At 45.6% G+C, this 23,604-nt stretch overlaps 1 protein-coding gene across 1 annotated transcript in view; it reads right to left on the bottom strand.

The window, feature by feature from the left end:
• PRIMA1 (proline rich membrane anchor 1) overlaps window positions 1–23,555 on the bottom strand; it is a gene marked incomplete at its 3' end in the record, with an annotated part of 30,730 nt that extends 7,175 nt beyond the window's left edge. The window contains exons 1-2 of the mRNA XM_010283327.1: window positions 23,505–23,555; window positions 17,508–17,664 (exon numbers count right to left, since the gene is read on the bottom strand). Coding sequence (XP_010281629.1) covers window positions 17,508–17,664; window positions 23,505–23,555 — 208 coding nt within the window. The remainder of the gene's footprint in view (window positions 1–17,507; window positions 17,665–23,504) is intronic.
• Window positions 23,556–23,604: the final 49 nt, after the last annotated feature.

The raw sequence follows: 23,604 nt of genomic DNA, 5'->3' as shown, positions 1-23,604 counted from the left end.
CCTCGACAAAAATACAGAACTTCAGCTGTTATCCTAAAAGGCATTTCAGGAACAGGCGAAGCATGTGTTCCCTTTGAACCCTATCCATCGACACTCTTGGATTAGAGGGGAAAATGTGCCAGGAGGATGGGGGAGAGGCGGCTGACAGGAGATGGGGGGCCTTGGTGCCTCCTGCCAGGGCAGAAGCCATGCACGCATGCGAGCCAGGCAGCGGCTACTCCGCTCGCCCCGGCCTCGCGCCTGCCCCGACGCACAAGCCATGGGGCTTGCGCGTGGCCAGAGGGAAATCTGGCATGTCGCTCACGGGCACGTCGCAACCACAGCTGCCCGCAGAAGGCGACGTTCAGGCTGGTGATCACGTACAAAGACAGGCTTATAGAAGGAAGGATTGCCATTTTCCACTGACAGATGAAGAACAGGCTTGTCTAACCGAGTCAGGTTTCTGTGTGCTTTGAGAGGAACTCCCTGGTGTTTGTGTACACACACACACACACTCTATATATAGGCATACATATATGTATATACACATATGCATACACATACATATATATGTGTATAAACACGTATATACGTAGAAAGGATATATATGTGATATATATATTTAATGTGTATACATGAAGGGGTATACATATGCACCCATAAAAATGCAGCTGCTGCCAATAGTTTTGTTAAACGTGTTTGCATTCTGAGTGGCCCCTCAGGAGTGATTAGTAAGTGTTGGTGACAGAATATGTGAGAAACTCTACCAACTCCTTTATTTCTTCTCCCTCTTCCCTGCACTTGAGATTTCTTACATTGGCTGAACACGTAAAGGCAAACATTCACATTTGGGGCACCTCTGTATGCATCTGCAATGATTTACTTTGAAGATATAGGAGCTATAATACATGAATGGATGCACTTCGCTGTCTCTCTGGCAGGTCCAAAAATCACCTCATCAACCTCCCTTCACAGTTGTTGCCTGCAGACAACACACCCAGCCACGCTTGAACTGTTGAAGGGGAGCGTTGAAGATGAGCAGGAGCACATCACACCAAATGCGAAAAGCAGTGCTGGTACCAACAGGAGCCCCGGGGGCTGGGTCAGCCCCCCTCCCTGCCTGGCCGGCCACGGCCTCCGAGGCAGCCTGCAAGAGGCCATAACGCTGCTCTGCACTGCCTCCAGACCGCACCGCAGATGCAGAGCAAAGACTGTGAGCAGACTCAGGGAGGGGAGGGTAGAGGCATTCCCAGCTATGGTGGAGCCAAGACAGTAGAGTCGGAGCAGGTCCAGCCTCAACCACATGAGCTGGTGGCGGCACCAGGCACCATTGCCAGTGGTGTGCACACACAATTAAACCTTGAAGAAAGATAAACTGGATTTGGCCACAACTGCAATGGGGCAAATTCTTTGTCCCATGATAAACCATGGTGATAACCAAACCCATCTAGCCACTGGCTGAAGGGCTTTGGGCACAGACTGCCCCCCTCCTGGCACCCCAATGGCAGCTACAGCCTCAGGCCCCTGGAGATATGAAATGATGTAGAGGAGATACCGGGAGCAGACCACCTTAGAGGAGCAAGACGGTGTCACACACATTGCCATATGCTTGCACATATTTGTCCCGAGAAGTTGTGGATACCCCATCCTCAGAAGTGTTCAAGGCCAGGTTGGATGGGGCTTTGAACAACCTGATCTAGTGAGAGATGTCCCTGCCCATGGCAGGGCCGTTGGACTAGATGAGCTTTAAATGACTCTTCTGACCCAAACTGTTCTGCGATTCTATGATGTTTAAATGTCTGGCACGGAGGTGCTTTGGCATTGCAGCTGCTGGGCACAACGGTTGGGATGCGGCCCCCAAGGATGCTTTGCCCTTGCTTCCCCCGAGAAGCAGAAGCAAAGCAAACTCCAAAGGAGAGCTCCAAACACTTAAAGCAGTGTCGAGTGGATTAAATCCAGCAAATAGAATAAAATATGAGATTCCCACAGCACTGTGGCTTCCCAGGGCTGTTCTCCTCAAAGTGGTGGACACATTATTACCTGTTCAGAGTTGGGGAAAAAAGGGTGCAGGATGGGCAGCAGAGAAAGCCAGATCTATTAACAGCCTCATTAACTTGAGGGACCAGGCCAATGCTTTAGGAATGGATGACAGCTTCAATAACAGATGAAGTCCACTTGGGGCAAGTCCATCACCAGTAAATCCGAACATGACGGAAAGGATTTGGATTATCACAGTCCCCAAAGAGCAGTGACCCAGAAAGCTGCTCTGCTGTACCCATTCCCTGAGATCCTGCCACAGAGAAAAGGCACAGGAGGAAGACATTACCCAGCGAGGAAAGACGAAAGAACTGCTTTAGACAGCAATATCCTGTCCCACCACCCTCACCTCTGGAGCATGGCTGTAACTGTACAGGATGTGCAATAGAATGGCTTAAAGAAAATAAGTATCACCTAATTTTGGAGGAAATTTTGATCCAGAAGAAAATCTATGTTAGTTTTCTTTTTTTTTTTTTTTTACTTCCTTATAGATCTGTGCCCTTCCTGTTGCTGGTAAACTTAGGGCTATTTCCAGAATGCCATGAGCCAGTTGGGTAAACAACTCGTACAGGCAATAGTGGTGTGCTCAGCAGAAAGCCTGTCCTGATTTACTGCCTCCCTGGAGTAGCTAGGTTAAATAATACTGGTGGAAATCAACTATTCCTGTAGCAGATGACACTTCTGTTTACCACATTATGTTGCAGACAAGATTATATCATGCAGCTGCTCCTTGCATATGTTCCTACTACACTTTTAAAGGGGGTACTGCAATCACTACACAGCAGGAACTTCTGCTATAACAAAAACATGTGTGGGATGATGCTGGAGAAATTCCCTCCCCTGCAGCTTTTACACTGTAGAAGGTGTTATTCTATACCCTCGGTTTCCCCCATCTCCTTAGTTTTCTCCCCTTTTCTAAAAATGCTTCCCTTCTGAAACAAGAAACATGCTCAGTTTTGTGCTTAGTTTTGGAGACTGGAGTTTGCAGGAGGTGGAGGAAAGGGGCAGTTCTGCAGGAGTTTTCTGAAGGTCATGGGCAATAGAGGAGTGCATTGCAAGAAACAGGACTGGAACTGCCGGTGAAAAAAACTGAGCCTGGATACAGCCAGTGGAAAAGAGAGGACCTGGGCAGGGGATTTTTAAGTGTGGTGCTTAAGATCTTGATTATTGAACCTGCACACATTTTTGTTTGGGTTTTGCGGGGGATTTCACTAAAGCCCCATGTTCCTGTGCTGTCTTGGTAGGTCTCATGCAGCTGCTTTTCCCTGGCAGATTTGAGAGTCCTTTAGAAAATGAACATATCATTAGGACCAAAATAAAAATAATACCAGACGAATGTATTGGTCACCCAGGCCTAAGTGAAGCACGTATTGTGAGGAAGCAGGTTGCGCAAAGTCGCCGCAGCTCAGTGAAAAAACCAGGAAACAAAATGTCTTTTGACTCCCAGCCAGACCTACTCTCTGGATCATGTTGCCTCCTCCTGGGGAGTCAGACGCCAACACCGGGTTTGGCCATAACTGTGTGACAGGGGTGGCAGCAGCAAACCGCCTTGTTGACTTGCCGGGCAGGCGCCAGATCTCTGCCCCAAGCCGGCACACTGACGCCGTGCCCAGGCGCAATGTGCGGTCGAGACCTGCGGACAGAAACGAGGTGGGATCCCACAGGGTGCCCAGGAAGGGCTGAGCTTGTAGGATAACTTGTGTTGGTTTTGGCATGGCCGCAGAGGAAGACTAGTATTTCGGTTCAGAGTCCTACATGCTCATGGAAGGATGATGTTGATGCAGACAGCAGAGCAGTCAACGGACTATCAAAAACAAGTAGGGAGGGAAAGTCCGTGCTTCGAACAATCAGCAGGCTGAGGGCCAGATCTGCCAGCCTTAATCCTATTAGGTTGTCGGTGAAGCTGATGGGACCCGCCAGAACTGAGGTACGGCCCCGCAAATAGGAGGAAAACATGGTTTCAGCTGCCAAGGTCTTTTGGAGGAGAGTGGAGTTAGTGAGCACAGAGGGAGAGTCTGTTCTCTAAAGCACGATCTGGAGAAGCAGTAGCATTTAAAGGCCGTGTGGAAAAAAGGCTTTTAAGGAGATTACATCATAGCTAGCTTCTGTGTTAACACTCAGCTCCAGCATTTATCTTTACAATGGATATTCACATCAGCCACCGCCTTCTGATCTGACTTTGTCACATTTTTTTCTAACCATCAGTCTCCCAATGAGATGCCGTTTCTCCCTCACCATCTGACTCTCCCTCAGCAAAAAGGACGGAATTGTTTTTACCCCGATTAAATCACACACTATGGGCTCCTGTCCCGAGCAAAGGAGAAAGCCTGTGCTTTGCAAGGCAGCCTCCTCCTCAGAGCAACACGGTCATGCTGAAGAGCCTCATGGGCACCATCACATTTCCCCACTCTCCGCAACCTGGATCAGCACCAAGATAGTCCTAGTGACACCCCCAGATGGTCCTGAGCGCTGCCTCCCCGTGAGAGCCGTTGCCCAGGTGAGCCCGGCTGTACTTGGTGGCTTGCCCCCTGAAATGCAGGAGCTGTCGATCAGATTAGTGGGTTATCTGGTGCCTCTGAGAAACAGGTCACAACTGCCTGAAAATTTGGTGTTAAATCAGTATTCTTGAATTTATTTCAGAAGGTGACCTGATTTCTAGAGGTCCCGAGCACTCACAGAGCTGGGATGCTTTAACTTGTGTGCTTGAATGTAGATACACAAGATTAAGTGTGATCTTCTAAGTTTTATGATATAGGCTTTAACCTCTTTTTAGGCAGAGTGTCATGGTGGGTAGAGGACAGAAATTCCTCTCAGGACATGGGTTCCAGCCTCAGCTCTCCCCCTTGCTTGTTGGGTGATTTTGGAAAGACCTTCACCCCCAGCCTCTGACTCTTTTTCCAGTATGGGGACAGTAGTCCCAGATTTCCAAACTGTTGCAAAATGTAGGGATTAAATGTGCAACATAAGGCTGCGTGTCAGCACTGTTGTTACTCCTTTCCCAATTCTCTAATATAGTAAATAGGTAAATTTACAAGTACTTCATCTATATTTCTGCAAGAACCACCTGTTTTTCCCTGACCTTCCTGTCAACTGCCTCTTCAAGCAAACACAGCAGCAAGGCCACGGTCTACAGCAAAACAGCGCACGGCACTGACCTGGGGACAGTAACTCTCAGTTGTTTTGAACAGAGGCACCACTGAGAGGCACCGAGATGCGCCAGCACAGTACCATCCACTTCATTGCACAAACACACAGTCTGGCTCTCCAGCAGCAAGCGACGCGTGCGGAAAGCGCGGGCTATTCTTCAGCAGGGAAAATCGGTGCTGAGCAACGCCTGCTAGCCCCAGCAGACTGTGGGACCCCATCACGTTACGGCAGCGAACAGAGCATCCTGGGGAAAAGAGGCCTGAACGCTAAGTCTGCCTTTGCCATTTCTGCGCTCTGATACCTGAAAGCATAGCAGCATATTTCCATCAGGATTCAACACACACACACATGCACACATACATACATACAGCTATCCTTATGTGTCCCTCCCCCATTCTGCTTTGGCTGGCACAGACTTCCTAGAGAGGACCTAAAAAGGAGTATGATACGCAGGGGAGCGTGAACCCTCAACACTTTTTAAGGGTGAACTTAACACCTGTAATAGGCGGCAAACCATCCGCCTTGCAGTCCAGGCAGGTACTGCAGCCCGTCCCCTGCCAGCGTGCCCAGGCACACCCGCCCTGCGGCCGCTTCTGCAAGGAGCCACTCGGCCGCCGCGCTGTGGGAGCCTCTGGCTGCCTCACCGTGTGTCTTGACAAGGTTGAAAAAAAGCAGAAGATTCTGTTTTGGTGTTTGCCGCAGCGGGCCCCCCGCCCGCTGAGACCCATAGAGCTCAGTACACGTGTGAGCAGCTTCAACATGGGCAAGAGGAGGTTTGCTGCTATGACTTGAACGTAGTGACTTTTTCAGGCTTCTTGGGAAAAGGGCTACCTGTCTTTGCAGGCTTATGGCACTATGCCCTGGGGGTACAGGCACTATGCCCTGGGGGTACAGTCGTAAGCATCAGTGGAAGCAGTAAACATCCAAACTGAAACTTGTTAGGGACAGGAGACGCATTTTCCCACAGAGCTTTCTTCCTCCATCACATAGCCAACATCACCTCCCACATCCAACATAGTAAATTAGGTATGAAGAGAAATGAGTTTTCTGGACAGTTGTCTCCCCGAGTCAAGCTGGCTTTCTTTCAGGCTGTTTCAGAGGTTGTTTTGGGTCAGCAGATGGGCTCCTCACCAGCTACTGGGTATTCCAGGGAGAGACAGGCTCCTGCGTGGGGTGGTGCAGCTGCAGAGGGCATCTAATGACAAAGTGACTGCTGAGGAGCAAAGCCATGAACAGAAAATGGGCCTCATCCGCCCTGCATCCTCTCTCGTAACCTGCTGGCCACCACCCGCCTCAGGTCGGCAGCGAGGAAACGCTTAGTAAACAGCACAGAGAAAGCACCAGTCCTCTCCAAAGTAAGGTGGAGTGGGCCATGGCTTAGGACACTTGCTGGGAGTTAAGGGGTTTGGAGAGCTCATTTAGCATCTACCTGCATTTTTAGGTGATAAAAGCCCTTAAAAATCCAGCCCTTGATTTTACTGAGCCTCAGTAAACGGATGAAATCCGTGCTCCAAGCAGGCGCTGCGACAGCTGAGCCTGTCAAGGTGCTACGGTGGTGGCACCCATATGGACACTTTACCCACATACAGTGATACCCCTTTCAGGCTGCTAATTCCCATATCTGCTGGCACACGCTCCTTTGCCGGGGGTTTGTTGAAGCTATGTCGTTATTGAGAGAGGAGAAATAAGACATGACACGGTGATGTTTTGCACTGCAGGCTCTTGTCCAGCCCCTCAGGCTGCCTCCTTTCCTTCTTTACCGTGCGGTGACGGCGTGGCCGTAGGCTCTGCCTCTTGCTCCCAGCACAGTGAATGCCTTGTCCTCCTTGCTGTGGGGTGGTGCAGCCTCCTCTTCGATGAGTGGTAGGGCAGGACATAGCTGATCAATTCTGTAGCAATTATGGTTCACTTCTGAGCTTAAAATTAATAAAAATCTTCGGTGCTTGACATCCACTCGTCTCAAATCCAAAGTTTACAGAGGTGAAAAAATGTCTCCGTTTCAGATATGATAACTTTGAGTGGCTGATAAGGTAGTTGATGCTCTTGGGATCTCGCAGGAGGTTGGTGGTAAAGGGTGAAGCAGCATCCTGGACTTCCTTTTCGCCGCTCCCCACAGGGTGGACAAGACGCCTCCTTTGCAGGAGTCACAGTCCGTCACCATCAAGTCATATACATTCTTATCCACCCCTCAGCTCTTGCAGTGAACAGGCCTTCAAAGGAGGGATGACACAGACTAAAATTCAAACAGCTGAAATATCATTGTGGAAGTCTAAGCTCCTACACTGATGACCGGTCTTTTGCCAGAGAATAATTAATAAGATACCTCAGAGTTGGCAGATGTAATCCCACAGAAAGATGACAGATTTTCTTGGTATAATGTTCTATATATAGATCAAATTAAGGTCCAGGTCTGCACAACTTCTTCAGGCTGCGCACTATTCACATGAGTGGTCCCATCAGAGTCACGGGCTATGAAATGTAAGTAAAATTCAGTGCCACTGGTGTGATTAAGATATTAGCTCCTAGATCCTTTAGTGGGTTTTTAAAGGGCTCAGGAACCTCAGATAAAAGCAAAGCTTGGAGCTGAAACTTTCTCAAAATTAGTTCCCCCTGGGGGAAGGCAAATACAAAACCACCTTCAGCCAACTGCAGACTGAATTTCCTAATACAGATTGTGGAAGACTTGGAAATACTTGGAATATTTTCCTAATGTGTTAGTAGCAGCAGTTTCTAAGGCACTCGTTTGTGTCCATCTCTGAAAAATTAATGCTTTGCCTGTTGGACATTCAGACGCTATTTGGAGAGAGTGACTATAATAGACATATACTTTAGATTGGTAAGTACAGATGGCTTTGAAGAGTTCACTTTACAAGGAAAGCCATATTGCAAGTCATATGTCTGAGTTTTAGGGAACAGCTGTCTATGTAGCAGATACTTCTGTTAGTGCACGGCATCTATATAAACATAATCCTACTGTTTGATATTACAGAGTTTATTCCTGTATCACTTCAATGGCCTGCTTATTGATGGAAGTAAAGGCTAGCGCTATCACTTAAAAATGTCCCTGAGGAGGCCAATTAATAATTCCCATACCTAGTGCACTCAAGGTCCTTTTCCAAATTGTATTCAGGTTCAACCTAAGGGAAATAAAATTGATGACCCACCCAGAGTAGAATGGAACTGAAATGTGAAATGCCTTCCAAATCAGGGGTAAATTTAATTCTAATAAAAATAAAATTACATTTATCAACTGATAATTTTTCATTCAGTGTCTATAAAATATAGAATACGTAAAATGGCAATTCTATCACATCAACAGATCGTTTCACCATGCCAAATGCCCAACATTAAGTCCTCATTCACCACTCAGAGTACATTTGTAACCCTCTGAAAGCTAAAAGACAAGGCACAGGCTACCTTACAGTCACAAAATCAAGCAAATTGGTTACTGGTTGCACTTCCCTCAAGCTTTACACAGAAGTCTGGACCTGCACAGGCAGGCGAGCTTTTGCAGAGATGCTGGTCACAGTCACTCCCTAGTGAAGCCTACAGCAGTCAGTGCTGCAGAATGATGCCCCGTAAAGCTGAGGTAGAGCCCCTCCAGCTTGCCAAATCAAACCGAGGGTTAAACCAAGCCTTCCCTTTGCTCCACGGATAGTCATTCCCTTTGATAGCGGCTATGAAGTAAGATTATGCACGGCTTCCAAAAGGAAAGGAAAATGTCCAGGGATGATTCAATAGAATCTGCTCCATTGGTAAAAGTCCAGTTTAATAGCAGCGTTTGTCAAGGAACAGAATTTTGTGTAAAATATTTCTAACCAATGAACTGATGAAATATCAGCTCCATTTAAAAGACACTCTTCAAAATTATGAAATTATTCATTTTAATAACAATTAGGATTCACAGTTTGCTACTATATTTGTGGTTACAGTATGATATGACTTACTAGTGGAAGTGTTAAATTAACTCACATAATTATTAATGAAAGTTTTTGGCAGTCGCATCAGTTATTAATCTATGTTTGTACTATATTAACGGACACTGTGTACTCACTTTGGCATAACATGCCAAATGTATCCTGGACTTCATCAAAAGCAGCATGGCCAGCAGGTCGAGGGAGGGGATTCTGCCCCTCTGCTCTGCTCTGGTGAGACCCCACCTGCAGTGCTGCCTCCAGCTCTGGAGCCCTCGGCACAGGAAAGACATGGACCTGTTGGAGCGGGGCCAGAGGAGGCCACAAAAATGATCAGAGGGATGGAACACCTCTGCTGTGAGGACAGGCTGGGAGATTGGGGTTGTTCAGCCTGGAGAAGAGAAGGCTCTGGGGAGACCTTATTGCAGCCTTCCAGTACTTAAAGGAGGCTTCTGAGAAAGATGGGGACAGACTTTTTAGCAGGGCTTGTAGCGATAGGACAAGGGGCAATGGTTTTAAACTAGAAGAGGGAAGATTTCGACTAGATGGAGGAAATTTTTTACTGTGAGTGTGGTGGAACCCTGGCCCAGGTTGCCCAGAGAGGTGGTAGATGTCCCATCCCTGGAAACATTCAAGATCATGTTGGACGGGGCTCTGAGCAACTTGATCTAGTTGACGATGTCCCTGCTCACTGCAGGTGGGGTTGGACTAGATGATCCTTAAAGGTCCCTTCCAACCCAAAGATTCTATGATTCTCTGATTCCATGTTGAGAATGCTGCTTCCTTGATTTGTTACATCAACTTAAAAATTACCTATAAGTCGCAATTACACAGGCAGCACCTTTATATCATGTTTACAATAAAGACAATGCACAAAACCATTATTACAAGAATATACATTTCTGCAGGTCTGCTTTACCAAGGCCGGCTGCTTAGCCCTTCCTGCTCGAACAGCTTGTGCCAGTTAAGGGTTTACTTCTGGCTTGTTGAGATGAGGCATGACTCCTTCTGCCACAGGCAGGGGAACCTACAATTACTTGTAAATCAGCAACCTCTGACTCATCGGTAACTTCACTGAAGATTTGTTATCTTCTTAATCAGTGAAATGGTAGGCATGTACAAATGGACTGCCATCCAAACAGGGAATTAATGTCTTCAGCTTGGCCAACTCCTTTTGCTTAAAAAATAAATAAATCAGGCTGTTGGAGTATGCATGTCAGAGCAGAAAGGAGTGTTCTACTGCAGAATCAGTTTAATATCTAATGCTTCCTTTTTCAACATTAGACAATACTTTTAATCTATAGATAACAGAACTCCCACTGATTCCTGCATTGCAAAATCTGGCCTGAGGCTCTTCCTTTTAAATACTTCAAATTGTATGAACAAGTGCATTTTCAAGAGAGTGGATTTTTCCATAATATGGATTTATTACTGCATAAAAAATTCAAAACAAATCTGCAAGGTCCCAGAGCAGGGTGAAGATTCTTCACTTGCCTAAATAAAAATTGGACTTGACAAAACATTTCAGAATTTATTGTGGTGAAAAACTCTGAACTGGGAAAGTAATGGAAGCTGTGATCTAACCAGCCTGATCTAACCAGCGTTTTACAACAGAAGAGAGTTTACAAGAGCGCAATATGAGGAGATGTTAGGTGCACGAGTGACAGCAGAATCCTATCACAAAAATATTAACACGAACATTTCCAGTCTTACCTGCTTTCTAGTCACTAACCCAGCTCTTCAGACTTAATATAACATCCCAGATGTCCAAATTATTTCAAACTTCATATCTGATTACTGCTCAAGAAATCTCCTCACTTTAAATAATTTTTTCATTTTAACTGGGAGGTGAGGACTTGTAATTTTTATTCCTACATCAGAAATAACTGTGCTAAATGCAAAAAATATCAGGATTTGGAAGTCTTTAAGTCTTTAGTGATAAAATCACAGGTGCCTGCAGTTTGAGGCAGGAAATCTAATAATTGCATTTCTGATTTGGGTGCGTGAATTCTGCATAAATCCCATCTCGGATGCTTAATGATTTGGTTCCCTGTGCTAACAGAGAAGGTAGTGTCTGTGATGTGAAAACAACATGATGGGGACCTGGCCTAGACTCTGATGTGCCATCATCCATGACTCCAGGCTGCGGGGCTGGATTCCAATTTAGATTTAAAAGCTTCAAAATCCTACTGCCAGTTCTTAGAGTCACAATCCTCCAGTAAAATGAAACTGTAGCTGGGAGAAGACAAGAATTGAATTTTGGTTTTGCTTTGTAAATTATAAACAATGTTCTCGCACAAGACTGTAATTCACAGTACGACAGCTGTGTTACAAAAACTGAAAGGGCTTCCCTGTTTCATCATTCTGCTTGCATTTAAATAAAAAATAAAAAAGTCTAGACCAGACTTGTGGTGAAACAATATTCTCTGACAGGAGCTGTTACCATATTTATTTATTACCATAAATGTCTTGATGTAGGAGTCGATGTGCCCCCCTCCCCTTTTGGTGCTACCGTAGTTCTCTTCCATCACTGCTCAGTTTCGGTAGTCGCTATGCTGAATAAAGTAGGGATGAAAACATTTTCCCCATATTGTAAAATAAAACCACCCCCATCTGTTTGCTAGTAAGCCCTTTGGGCATCAGCACTTGGGCTAAGTTCATCCCAGACTCCTGCCCTAATATCTCAAAACTACTGAGAACCAGTCCTTCTGGCAGAAGGGCAGTAGGTGACGGCTGGCCCCACCAGCTGAGCCCTTAGGGTCAGAAATGCATTTGCGGCAGCTCTTTGGAAAGGTGCAAAGCACTCACAAGACAAAAGGTCTACCCAAAGGGAAACAAAGTCGCAACTCCGGGATGCTCAGCCCATATTGCAGGAGCTACACCAGACTGCCTGTGGCAAATTCTTTGGCACCTCATGTTGTAAAACATGTGATGGCCTCCAGGAGGATTTAAATTCAGTTTTGCAATCACAGCCTCCCCTCAACTCTTCGAGGACAATCATAGACCTCTGCCCAGGGCAAAGACCTTTTGGCATTGTGTAGGCAAGCAGGTCAACGTCTGTACCCATGAGTGCAAGAAGCGAAGTGGTGAGCATCGGGACCATGCTCACTCTCCTGCTCGAACGGCCATGTGAAGACAGTGCTCAGCATCAGGCTCAAACTCATTCTCTGGATCCACACTGGGTTGCCCTGTCCATTCTACCACCAGGATTCAGGTTGTAGAAAAGCCTAAGGAAAAAAACGTTTCTTATTCTTATATGCCCCAGAGCCATATATCTTTTATTTCTCTAACAAGTTCCTGCTGTGAAAGGCTATGTTGGGAACAGTCAGCAAGCCAAACCTGCAAATTTTAGTTGCTTGAAAACCTCAAAATTTAAAAAGTTCCAGACTGGTCCTGTACTTCAGATTCCTGCCTATACAAAATTGTGATCATCTGCTCTAAAAGATTCGAATGTCCTTAGCTTTCCTACTTGATCTGAACGGACCCTGCACACTTTCTGAAATTAAACTATACATCTGTGCTCATACAGTTGCCAAAAAGTTGCATCCTTCCTGCAGTTGATCATTTTTATTTTGGCATTTTCACTGGACCAAATAATTAGTTAATTAGATGCACTATCTCCAAAGATAAAGATTTCACCTTGAAAAACAAAATCATACAATTACAGCCTAGAGATTAGAGTCCTCCGCAGTGATGTCATTCACTTTGGCTTTGCACAGACTTGATTGTGCTTTATCTCAACTGATAGCTCAGGGCAAACGTCCATTGAGATCAGGAGCCATAAAGACCTCACTGTGTACCTATGTGCAAGGATCCAACGAGTCAGAGGTTGGTTCACTTATCCTGACTCAGCTGTACTAGTACAGCTTGTAATGATCTCAGACAAAAAAATGTATTTACATTTCCTCCTCTAAATTTTGACTGAAGCAATGTTTGACTGGACACTTCCATCATCTAGAGAGGCTACGGCAGTACCATGGACTCCTCACCCAATGCGGGAGATGGGTGGAGCAGAGACAGCCGATGTTGCTACCAGAAAATGAGGAGTTTGTGCTGAACATCCTTTCTCTTCCGTGTACCATTTTGAAGAAGTCACTTCTGTAATGGTTTTTTTTTCCCTCAAACCTTACACAGGTTAAAACTGATACTGTCTAGCTTTAACCCTTTCCTGTTTTGAAAGCCTAGTTTCTACTTCCAAACAAAGTCCTTTCTTCTTTGCAATGCCCCTGGAAAAAACTGCATACTCACAAAGTATTGAAGGGCTGACAACAGCAGTATTTTAGATTTTGAAGGGTCAACATCATTTGAACTAGCTTAATCTCACGGGTCTGTGAAGCTGGGTTAGAAATGCTGCCTAAACAAGTACTCCATTCACCTGGTGTTAGTCCTGGCTGAAATCCAGAGACAAGGAGGAAAGCAGATGGGAGGAAAAAAAAGAAACAGTTAATTAAAGGCCAGGTTCTGAGCATCTGTGTCTCTGTCAGGTCATTACAGCCACATCTAGGGAACACACTCAATTTCACTGAAAGTTCCTTCTTTCTTTGCTGTTGGCATCTAAGCTTTGTGGCCTTAGGCCTCTCAGAGCCTCATGAGCTTTCCCTTCACTTCATCAATGAGCAGTTTTCTAGGCACAGGTTAAAGAGAAGGCTGCTGCTTGCTTCAGGAGAGTTACTGCGGAAACATCAATACGCCAAAATGTCTGGAGGAACCACAATTGGCTCAGCGACCAGGTCTCCTGACAGTCCCCACCATTGTAGTTACTTCTAAGACAGGCTGGAGCACCTCTCATTGAAGACCCTCAGTAAGGTACACATCTATACCAAACAAGATATCAGTGTCTCAGTGGGATGCCAATAAATTGCATCTAGAATGAAGCTCAGGAAACTCAAAACTGAAATGCTCCATGTGTCCCACTTTACAGAAAGAGACAAGGCTGAACTGGCAAAAAGGAGAGAACTGGCATCCACAGGGACCAGTGTGGATGATGCTAGCTTTCACTTGGATACCATAAAGCGGACAGATTCACTGTGGAAGACCAGGAGTACTCCTTAGCGAGGAGGAGATCCATGGATATGCTGCTGCAGGGGAATGGCCCATGACAGCTGCAGAGCGGATGCAGTGAAGGCAGGAACAGGGACTGGAAGGGATATGGGAAACACCAGTCGTCTGTATGAAGGAATTAAGAAACGTGGGAAAAGGAGGTCTGGGGTCATGGCTGAAGGACAAAAACAGTTTGTGTTTTCTTCCCTGGAGCCTGGAGTTCAGACAGCAGAGGCATTCCCTGGATTCACCAGTTTATAATTTTGTTATCCATCTTTGGAAATATATGGGCCAAATGATCTAATTTAATCTCCCATATTCATATTGTTGAGCAAATTATATTTGTTCACCTCCTTGGGGTGCACTGAGACACACCCCACACCTTCCTGTTGAAAATACATGACTATAATAGTGAGGTGCCTCCTAATGCCTGGGAAGTTGGTGTTTCTGCCACCGCTCATGTATCTAGACTGACCGCTACGTTGTGTGTGATTCTACTCATTTTCCATGGAGGGAATTACCTTATTGTCCCTCAGAGCAAACACAACATTTACCAGTTATTATACATGAATTCTGGAATTCACAACATTTAACAGATTTTGTATAAATCTATCTGCAGGAAACGGAGCTAAAGATTTGTCGCTGGATCAACCCGTCAGTATCGAAATGTCTAAAAGAGACACTAAATGCACTGTAATTGTTCCTGAAAGTCCTCAGCTGCCCTGAAGCACAATAAAACCTTCCAGGGAGTGATTCAACTGCTCACAAACAGTTACCCAGTTCCGTCCCGTACATCCAAGTAGGGTTTGCAAAACATTCAGGTGGGACCGATAGAGACGACAGAAAGAGGATCCCCTGCTTTTCCATAGCGGCAGCTGGAGACCAGACAGGACGCGTCAAAGAGCACTAAATGGCTTCACTTAGCAGATAACCGAGCTGTCAGTGTCTGTAGCAACAGGATGGACAGGAATTTTTTATCTATTGGCTTTAATCATCAGGCCCAAACCACAGTAGCTGTTTTAGAAGGATGTAGAGATGACCTAAACCTCCAACAACATTCAGTTTGATTGCAAAAGGAGCTTTTAAGGACAGTCCCTAGCAGGCTGCAGGCTTTTGTGGCTCACAAAGCTCTGAGAGCGGGGCCAGCATCTTTACGAAGTGCCTCATGACACAGACGCTATACCTTGTAAAGGTAAAAAACTTGCAGCTCCTGGGCTGCTGCTTTTTGCGGAGGTCTTTCCAGTACTTAACTTTAATCACTTAAAAAGTGCAAAGTGCAAGTCTAGCATCAACGACTTAATAATAGCATGTCTTGCCCCTTTACTGCCCTCTCCTCTGAATGCTGTTTAAAAGCGATGCCTGTACCATCAATATTTAACCACGAGGCTTGCTCATTCTCACAAGGATGGGGATTGCTGTACACGTGGGCTAAATCACAGTGCCTAGACAGCTGATAATAATGAAAGCTACTCTAAAGCTTACTGGTGAAAGGAACGTGTAATCTATTTTTTTATTGCATTTAAAATGAAATAGCTTGTTTAAATATTAGTCATCTGGTTTTATATAGCTCATTTTTAGAACTGGGTTAGCACCTGGCAATCCAGCCTGAGTAAGCATCAGGCTATCCCAGTCGCAGCCCCATTTGATTTCTCTTTCCACTTTTTGCAATAAGTGCCAGACTTCTTTTTTTTCCCCCTGATATGATTTGCTTCCCACTTCACAGGAGACAAATCCACGCACTCAGACCTGGCGGCAGAGGCAGCCTGGCAGCGGTGCTCCACTCCGGCGCAGCGGGGCTGGTCCCTGTGCCGAGAGCCGGCGCTGGCACTGCTCGGCCACGGCCCGTGTGGGTAACAGCTGCTCCCTCGGGGCAACGGGGCACCCCAGGTACAAGGAAACAGAGTGGTAAAGTACTTTATTTTCTGACTGTGAGGCAAAGATCAAGGGAATTTTCAATATTACTGTCCACAACATCTTCCTGAACACTGAAAGATGTTGAATCTCATTGAAAGAGATTTTTGCTGCTATTAAAAACCTTCATCTCTGCTTTCCAAGTTGTCTTTGTACTTCCTTTCCCAAGTGCTTCACTGTTGGTTTTTTTTCTGCCTTTGCCTTAAATTTCTGCAGTGTGGCACAAATATGAAGCATGGTCCTGGCAGAAGACGTGCTGCAAAATTCTGCCTGTTCTCTGCCCGGCTAAAAGCTGTGCAGAAGCCTTCTTCATGTCTTCTGCACATCTGGGGATGGCGCTGATAAAGACAAACAGCCAAATGATGCTACCTCATGATTTCTTTTCCCTTGGGGGAAGCACTGAGAAGGATAATAGATATACTTTGCAACACTGTTCCTGGGGGAGTTTATCGAAGCAAGGTGTGGAATTAATAGGCAGCCTTTTAGGGAAGGACAAATTTGCAAATATATAGGAGCATTAAGGAGATGCCAAACCGGTATTTGCTGGAATACCAAACACCTGGGACCTAAAAGTGTCTGCGCAGGGTCCAGCCCGTGTCCCTGCGCCCGGCCAGCGCAGGTAGCACCGGCGAGGTCCGTCCCACTGCAGAGGGACTGGCCCTCCGGGGACCACTGGCACAGCCATCGCGCTCCAGAAGGGATCTGTGCGTCAGGGACCACAGGAACACCGATGCAGGAGGGAGTTGGCAGAGCTACCCAGCAGGAACCACAGGCACGAGGTGTGCTGGGCATGGGGATGCATGGCTGGAAATTAAGAGGAGGTTGGGTGGGCTGGATAAGGCTCGGGAGCACAGATTTGTATGAAGATAAATAGATGAGTCTTACCCTGTATGTGCATTAGTGTGAAAAGTGCTCACTTGCCATTGACTCCTGACATGCCTCTGGCTTTTGTTACAGTTGTAATCAATTTAAAACCAGTGAACCTGACTCAATGGTATGGTAAACCAGTAGAGCTCCAGTGTCTTGAAGACAGCCAAAGCTGCAGGATGGTCTAGGCAGAGTGTTTGAATTGTTGCCTGCTTATAAATAAGTTTGTCTTGGAGCACCCAGACCTCCAAGGTGCACACGTGGTGAAACAGGAGGTCATGTAACTCAAGGGGAAGCACAGTGCTATGTCTCCGTGGGAAAGCATTTCCCAGGGCCAGGACATTAGGGAACCATTTAAAGCTAGGGAATCATACATAATGCAATGAAAGCGGGGAATTTCTCTGGCTTTCCTCCAAAAGCCAAGCATTATTCATTGGTCAGAAAACAGATCTCCATCTCTAGTGAGAACATTTTTTCCTCCATTTGCTAAGTGGAATATGACAAACGAGCTAGCTGTGCCCTCTCCTACATCCTTTCTCCTTACGTCTGTCCAGGCATCTCCGTCGCTTTGCCCTCACTCAGCACACCACAACCGTACCAGCAGATACTTACTTGGCACCACTAGCAACCGTGGGGGTGGTGGAGGCGGAGGCGGTGGCGGTGGTGGTAACGGTGGAGGTGGCCTGCACTGGCAAATTTGCTGGCAGCTCTCTGTGACTTTCTCTGCTACAGGCTTGGAGCATGACTTCTGGGGCTCACCCTGAGTGATCTGTGAAGAAAAAAGTCATTGCATGAGCAGCAAAAACAGTGAAAACTGATTTTCCATGAATGTGTTTCTTGGACTTGAGTACCTGAGTGGCACCTCAGACCTGTAGTTAGAACTGAGCTCACGTTCCTCACTAAGGCCTCTACAAGAAGGGCTCTTCCCTACATAGTCTCCATTTTAAATTTTTTTAATTTTTTACTTAGCACAATATCTTCAAGACCTCTTGCCCTCTGTCAGATTTGGTTGAAATTGTCTGGCTGGTTTCTGAGTTATTATGGGTAAGAAGAAAGCGGGTAATGGCAGACAATATGATTGCGTAAGCCTTCTTTCCTTAGGAAAGCCATCTAGCAGCATGCATTATTCACAGGGTTGTTGCTGCAAGCCAAAGAGAGCTAATAAAAACCACAAGACAGTTAGTTAGGGTCAGGATTATGTTCATTTTCCCTATGGCAGAATTGAAAGCCAGAGGAGATCTCTCCTCTGCTTTGCCAGCCTCCCTTTGATGTTCAGAGAACATTTCACGGAGTGTTTCACTTCCCACGAAGAGGAGAGGGAGCCCACATTTTACCCATCTGCGGACCACAGCAATGACACGGTCAAAATGCAAATGCCTCAAACTGGAACTGGTAGCCTCCACGTCGTGCAGTGTTGGCTAGTAATAAAGCTGAAGATGAGGCATTGCAGAACCAAAGTGTAGGCATCACCCGGCCACGGACAATGACTTAGCCAGTATTGGTATACAATATGTTCAATAGCTTGATCTAGTCATGACAAGGACCATTTATTAACAGTGTGTTTTTCTTATCATCAGTAATATTTACATGACTAGGGATTTAAGGAATATTCAGTAAAATTCCTAATCTAACTCTACGAAATGAAGAGGAGTAAGTCTCTAATGAAAAGGAAATTTGATGAACGTTGCAGGAACTTCTGAGAGGTGTTAACTTCACAGGTCTCTAAGCCAGCTCTTTTTGAATGGACTGATACTCAGATGGAAAATACTGGATACAATTTTAAGGAAATGAAGCCTAAAAGACGAATAAGCGTGTTATTTAACAAGCACTTTGAATACAGGATTAGGAGACCGAGTCTGGGACAGACTTGTGTCTAGCTGAAGTAAGGATGGTTACACTAACATTCAACTGTTGCCTTGTGGCCTAACATTAGCTCTTTTCTGTGACATGTTGGTCGTTCCAAAGAGGATGTTTCATGCCATGCTTTCTGACATCTTTTAGGCAGGTCTCTTCTGCCTCCCTGCCTATCCCCATGGTCACCTAGGGTTGCCTTCTCCGCCGTCCTCTCTCCTGCCCAAGCTTTGCTTCCCTTCCTCTGCCAGCTCCATGCACAAAATCTGCCTCCTCTCCCCTTTTCAACCCTTGCCCCCAGCCCACAGCGTGGCCAGAGGGCCTCTCCCACCACCCATAGCTGGGCACCGAGGGTGCTGTGCTGCCTTTTGGCTGCAGGAAAGCTGCACACAGTCATTTAATGTGCTTCTGGCCAAAAAGAGAGACGTGGCTAATTAAAACAACATCACTGCACAAAGGACATGTTCACAAGCGTAGGAGGTTTCTAAATGCAGAAAGATGCATTACGCTGGCCTCGGGGAAATGGAGGCAGGGCTTTGTTGATTAAATATTATAGAGAGGGAGGAAAGAATAGAAGAGGTTATGTGTAGCTGACTTGGAAGGGTGGCTCGGCACAGCACAAGTCAGAAAGCTCAGTTCTTTAAACAGCTTGTCAAAATCTATTACCAAACACAGGGAAAAACAAATTCAGCACACGTGCTTTCCAACTTTCCCCTTCACCATCAGGTAACAGCTACAGGGTGGTTAAAGACCATCCCAGACAGCTTCCAGGAACTCACACAAAGTCCCTGAACGCTCTAATGAATCAAAGTGACTCGGCTTCGTAATCCCTCATGGCTAGTAATAAATCTGTCTGCTAAGCAGGCTTATTTATTTTTAAAGTAAGCAATCACAGGCAGCAGCATATCCTCCATACTGCTTCAGCTCTTCCACTGCTCTTCACAGGCTGGCTTGGGGTGTTAGGGACGCTCCCAAGAGGACCCTCATAGGAAGAGCACCCACTCCATGCGGTGGCAGTGGCACTCCTGGTGTGACAACATTTGCTGTGCTAGCAGAGGAGGTAGGGCAACATCTCTCCACTGGCCCCGGCAGATGATTAGGAAGCAACCATAAACTCCTGGCTACAATTACCAGCCCTTACCTAGTTCCCTGGTCGCTGAGCCCTCCGGCTCGCTAGTCTCGCAGGAGCCGGAGCAATGGGAGAGGAGAGAGGCAGGGCAGAGTAACACTGAGCAGACTTGGAGCCAGCTTCATTTGCAGACCAGAAGCAGCTTTGTGTATATGTCTGAAGATGATGCTGGTATGGAAAAGCTACATTGACTTATTGCTCTAACTTAATATCAACCAGAACCAAAGGCTTGCTCTGTCTTTTTTTAGAACTATTAACTGATTTTAAATCCCTAGAGGCTCTCCTACCTTAGGCTGGTAATAGAGTGCTCTCAGAAACCAGTAGATATTTTTCTCAATTACTTTGCAGACAAGATTAACCCTATACATGTCCAGCCACTCCCTACTCCTGTACTTTTAAAATATTATATCTGGGGGGAAAAAAAAAAAAGTTGCTTTGTCTCTCAACACCTTAGTCTGAACCTTTATCAAAGCTCGCCACAATCATTTTTAAATGATTGGGAAAGAACTGACATTTAAAAGTATGAGCTTGATCACCTGTTTCCCTTCTCTTGTCACTCAGTAAAATGTCTGGTTGTTAGAAGATACCTGTAGGAACACAGATATTACCTTGCCAGGGGTTTGTCTTAGAAGATTAGTTTAAAATAACAAACATATTGCACATTGGCTGAAATCTGGCAGGAAAAGGAAAGACACAAATCAAGGTTGAGGGCCTTGAGGAAGAGAGAAATAGTCAAGGACTGCTGCAGGAAGATTAACTAACAGTAGCAAGATAGAATTAAGAAAAAAAAAGCTGAGACATTTGGCTCCTTTTCAAGAAAATAAATGCCACTGTTGATGTCTATTAGTCTTCTTACGAAAGGAATGAAGGCTATTACTTGTGTCTTCTAAAGGTAAGCAGAACAAATCACTAGAAAATATGCTCTAGGAAACAATCTTGCTCTGGCAGAGAATGATGAAATAAAATACTCCATGTTTCTTTCTTACTGTCTGCAATTCAAGGTAGGCTGCCTTTACGGGGGATGGCAGGAGAGAAAAGGCATGTTGAAAGAGCCTATCTTTCTCTGGATAGGTTTGCTAATTTGAGTCCGGCCTCAAAGTTTACTGTTTGTTTGTTCTGCTGGACACTACTACAGTGCTTTGGAAGCACTTTGCAGATAATGACTAATCAGACATCCACCAGGCTGCCAGGCAGGTCGTAGCACAGAGTTTGCCTTGGCAAGGGGTCATCTCCAGAGATGGACCACCCAGGGCTTGCTCCCTAGTTGTTACTTCTGCACCTTCCAGCCATTCCTCCAGATGCTGTAGATGCCATGAACATGTGTCTCCTTGGCCTGTCTAAAACTTGGTTGCTTGTTTGGCATGAGGCTTTCTTAACATGCTCAACAGTTGGCCAGTTTGGACATACATGTTGCCCGAACTTCAAGCTGAAGCTCCGTTTTCTGAGAACACATAAAGAGTTGACTTTATGGATTTGTGCATTCGATATGAACATGCTTTGCAAAAAAGGAAAAATGCTTTTAAATATTAATGGAAATTAAAATCTGATCCACAAATGTCCAGGGAAAAGCAAACAGAAAGTGGTAACTAGTGGTTTTCTTTTGCAGTCTCTCTGTTGATGTTCATACCTGTGATATAGTTCTTCTTTAATCTGAGATTTCCTTCAGAAACAGTGTTCCTAGTCCTGCTTTGCATAGAGTGGAAGAATAATGCTGCATGTTGTCAGAGCTGTTTAGTATTTAATATTTCAGTAGAGTCCCATGGGGTTGCAGCAGTCCACGAGCATGCTCTACAGAGTGGGGTGGGAAAAGAGGATTAATACAGTTCCCGGAGGGTGGCCCTCTTGTGACTTTTTGAATCAGGTAAGAGGAGGAAAGCCTGAAAAGAAAAGTGCAGTTGACTGAAAAGGCACAGAGACCTCTAAAAGCCTGCTGATGTGGCAAGAGCTTTGTCTCTTGGAAGCAGTCTACAGAGATGAGATCTCAACACTGCTGCGTAAATCCCAGGACAGCTCTGCATAATTCACCTCAGAATTAATCCAGATCCATGTTTATGAAACCAGAAAAAACGTGACCCTGCTATTTATCATGACACTTACTGCTCTTTTTTTTAATTATGTCAAAAGCGTCAGACAGAATCATCCCTTCCTTCTTGTCACAGTGCTGGCTAAGATGCTAATAAGAAAAGATTGTGGGTTTTGGTTTGCTTTTTTATTTATTTATTTTGTTTGTTTGGGGGGGTTTTTTTGGTTTTTTTAATAAGATAATTGCATCTCCTCTGATTATCATCTGACTGATTCTCTTCAGTGCCTCAAAGCAGGGCCTGAGGAGAGAATGCAAAGATGTGGGAGGGAAGGTCATGCCACACAATAGTCATCGCATGGACAAACGAGTGTAGAGGGGCTGGGGGAAGAGTTGTGAGAAAAAATGATGGCTGCTATAGACAGGAGCAGGGGCAGGGGAGCGATATATGGGACACATTACTGGGTAAGTTGAGGAAAGTATGGCTTGTGAGACTTTGAAGATAAGAGCAAGGGTTATGACTCAACATGGGGAAGGGAGTCAAGGAACAATTCAAAGATGAGGGAGTTTCAGTCACAAGGAAGGCCGGCATGCCGAAGAGCACTCCACACCTGCCCTTTCCAGTGGTGCGTGCCAATGGGTTCCTTAGGATACAACCTAGTTTGGGGAGGGCTGGAAAGAAGCTTGAGTATGAGCAGATTTATTGATTGCCCTTCCACAGAACAGCAGGCAATACCACAAGCATAGATGAAGAACACAAATCTTATTGTCCCAAATTATTGCGAGAAAAGACTTGGTCCCTTGGCTTTTGCATTTCTCAGAGCTTGTTTCAATTCTTATAAATGTAATTATTTTTTAAAAGATCAGCTTAGATCACCTGAGTAGTTTGCCAGAAAGACATTTATGCAAGTTTTTCTTTTTTTTTTTTTTTGTCTGCTTGATTGACTGGCTGATTACAGGAGAGGATTTTCAGAAGGCATGTCTTTTTACACAGCTGTGTTTCCCTTAAAAATGCAGTTACAGTTTTAACTTATGTTTAGCTACCTGAATACTTGAGCAGGACAGCAGGAAGGTAGTGCTGGCAGAGATTTTTATGATGGGGGCATTGGTTTAAAGGAGGTTGTTTTTGTTGTATTTCTGTTCATTTTAATCTGTAAGGAGCACAAATCCTCTTTGTCATTCACGGAAAGAGACAAGATGCTAAAACAAACAACATCTCTGTTTAATCTCTTGGGAGTCACTAACTTTAGAACAGGGAGTAAAAGACGTGGAGTCTCCACTGTGTTTTCTCCAAGAAAGAAACTGCAGTTGTTCTGTTCTTGAACAGCACTTGGCTGGCTCATCAGTCACTCCCCTGAAGATATATATTATAAATAAACTTTAAGTGATGCATTTGAGTTGAGCCTTGGTGCCGTTCTGATTCTCTGAACCGGATGGGTGCTCTCCCTCACCGTATGCTAATTTGTCCCCGTCCACCTTGCTGGTCACCCCACATTCAATCAAGGTCACACAACACCACGACGTCGGAGTTAGCAAAAGCTGATCCAGCCCTTTAGCCAGAGAAGCCTCAAGTCGCAATCAACGTGGAAAACCCACGGCAAAACATTACCAAAATCAGGCCACCGGAGCTCCGCTCCGGGCACTGCTTCTTGCGATGCATCTTGACACCGACAGCAAAACGCGCTTACGAGCCCTCCGGCTGTCGGCGC

This window comes from Phaethon lepturus, unplaced genomic scaffold (assembly GCF_000687285.1).
Source record: "Phaethon lepturus isolate BGI_N335 unplaced genomic scaffold, ASM68728v1 scaffold6470, whole genome shotgun sequence".
Classification (NCBI taxonomy): Eukaryota; Metazoa; Chordata; class Aves; order Phaethontiformes; family Phaethontidae; genus Phaethon; species Phaethon lepturus.
Note: the sequence above shows the minus strand (reverse complement) of the source record. Positions and strands in the feature narration are given on the sequence as shown.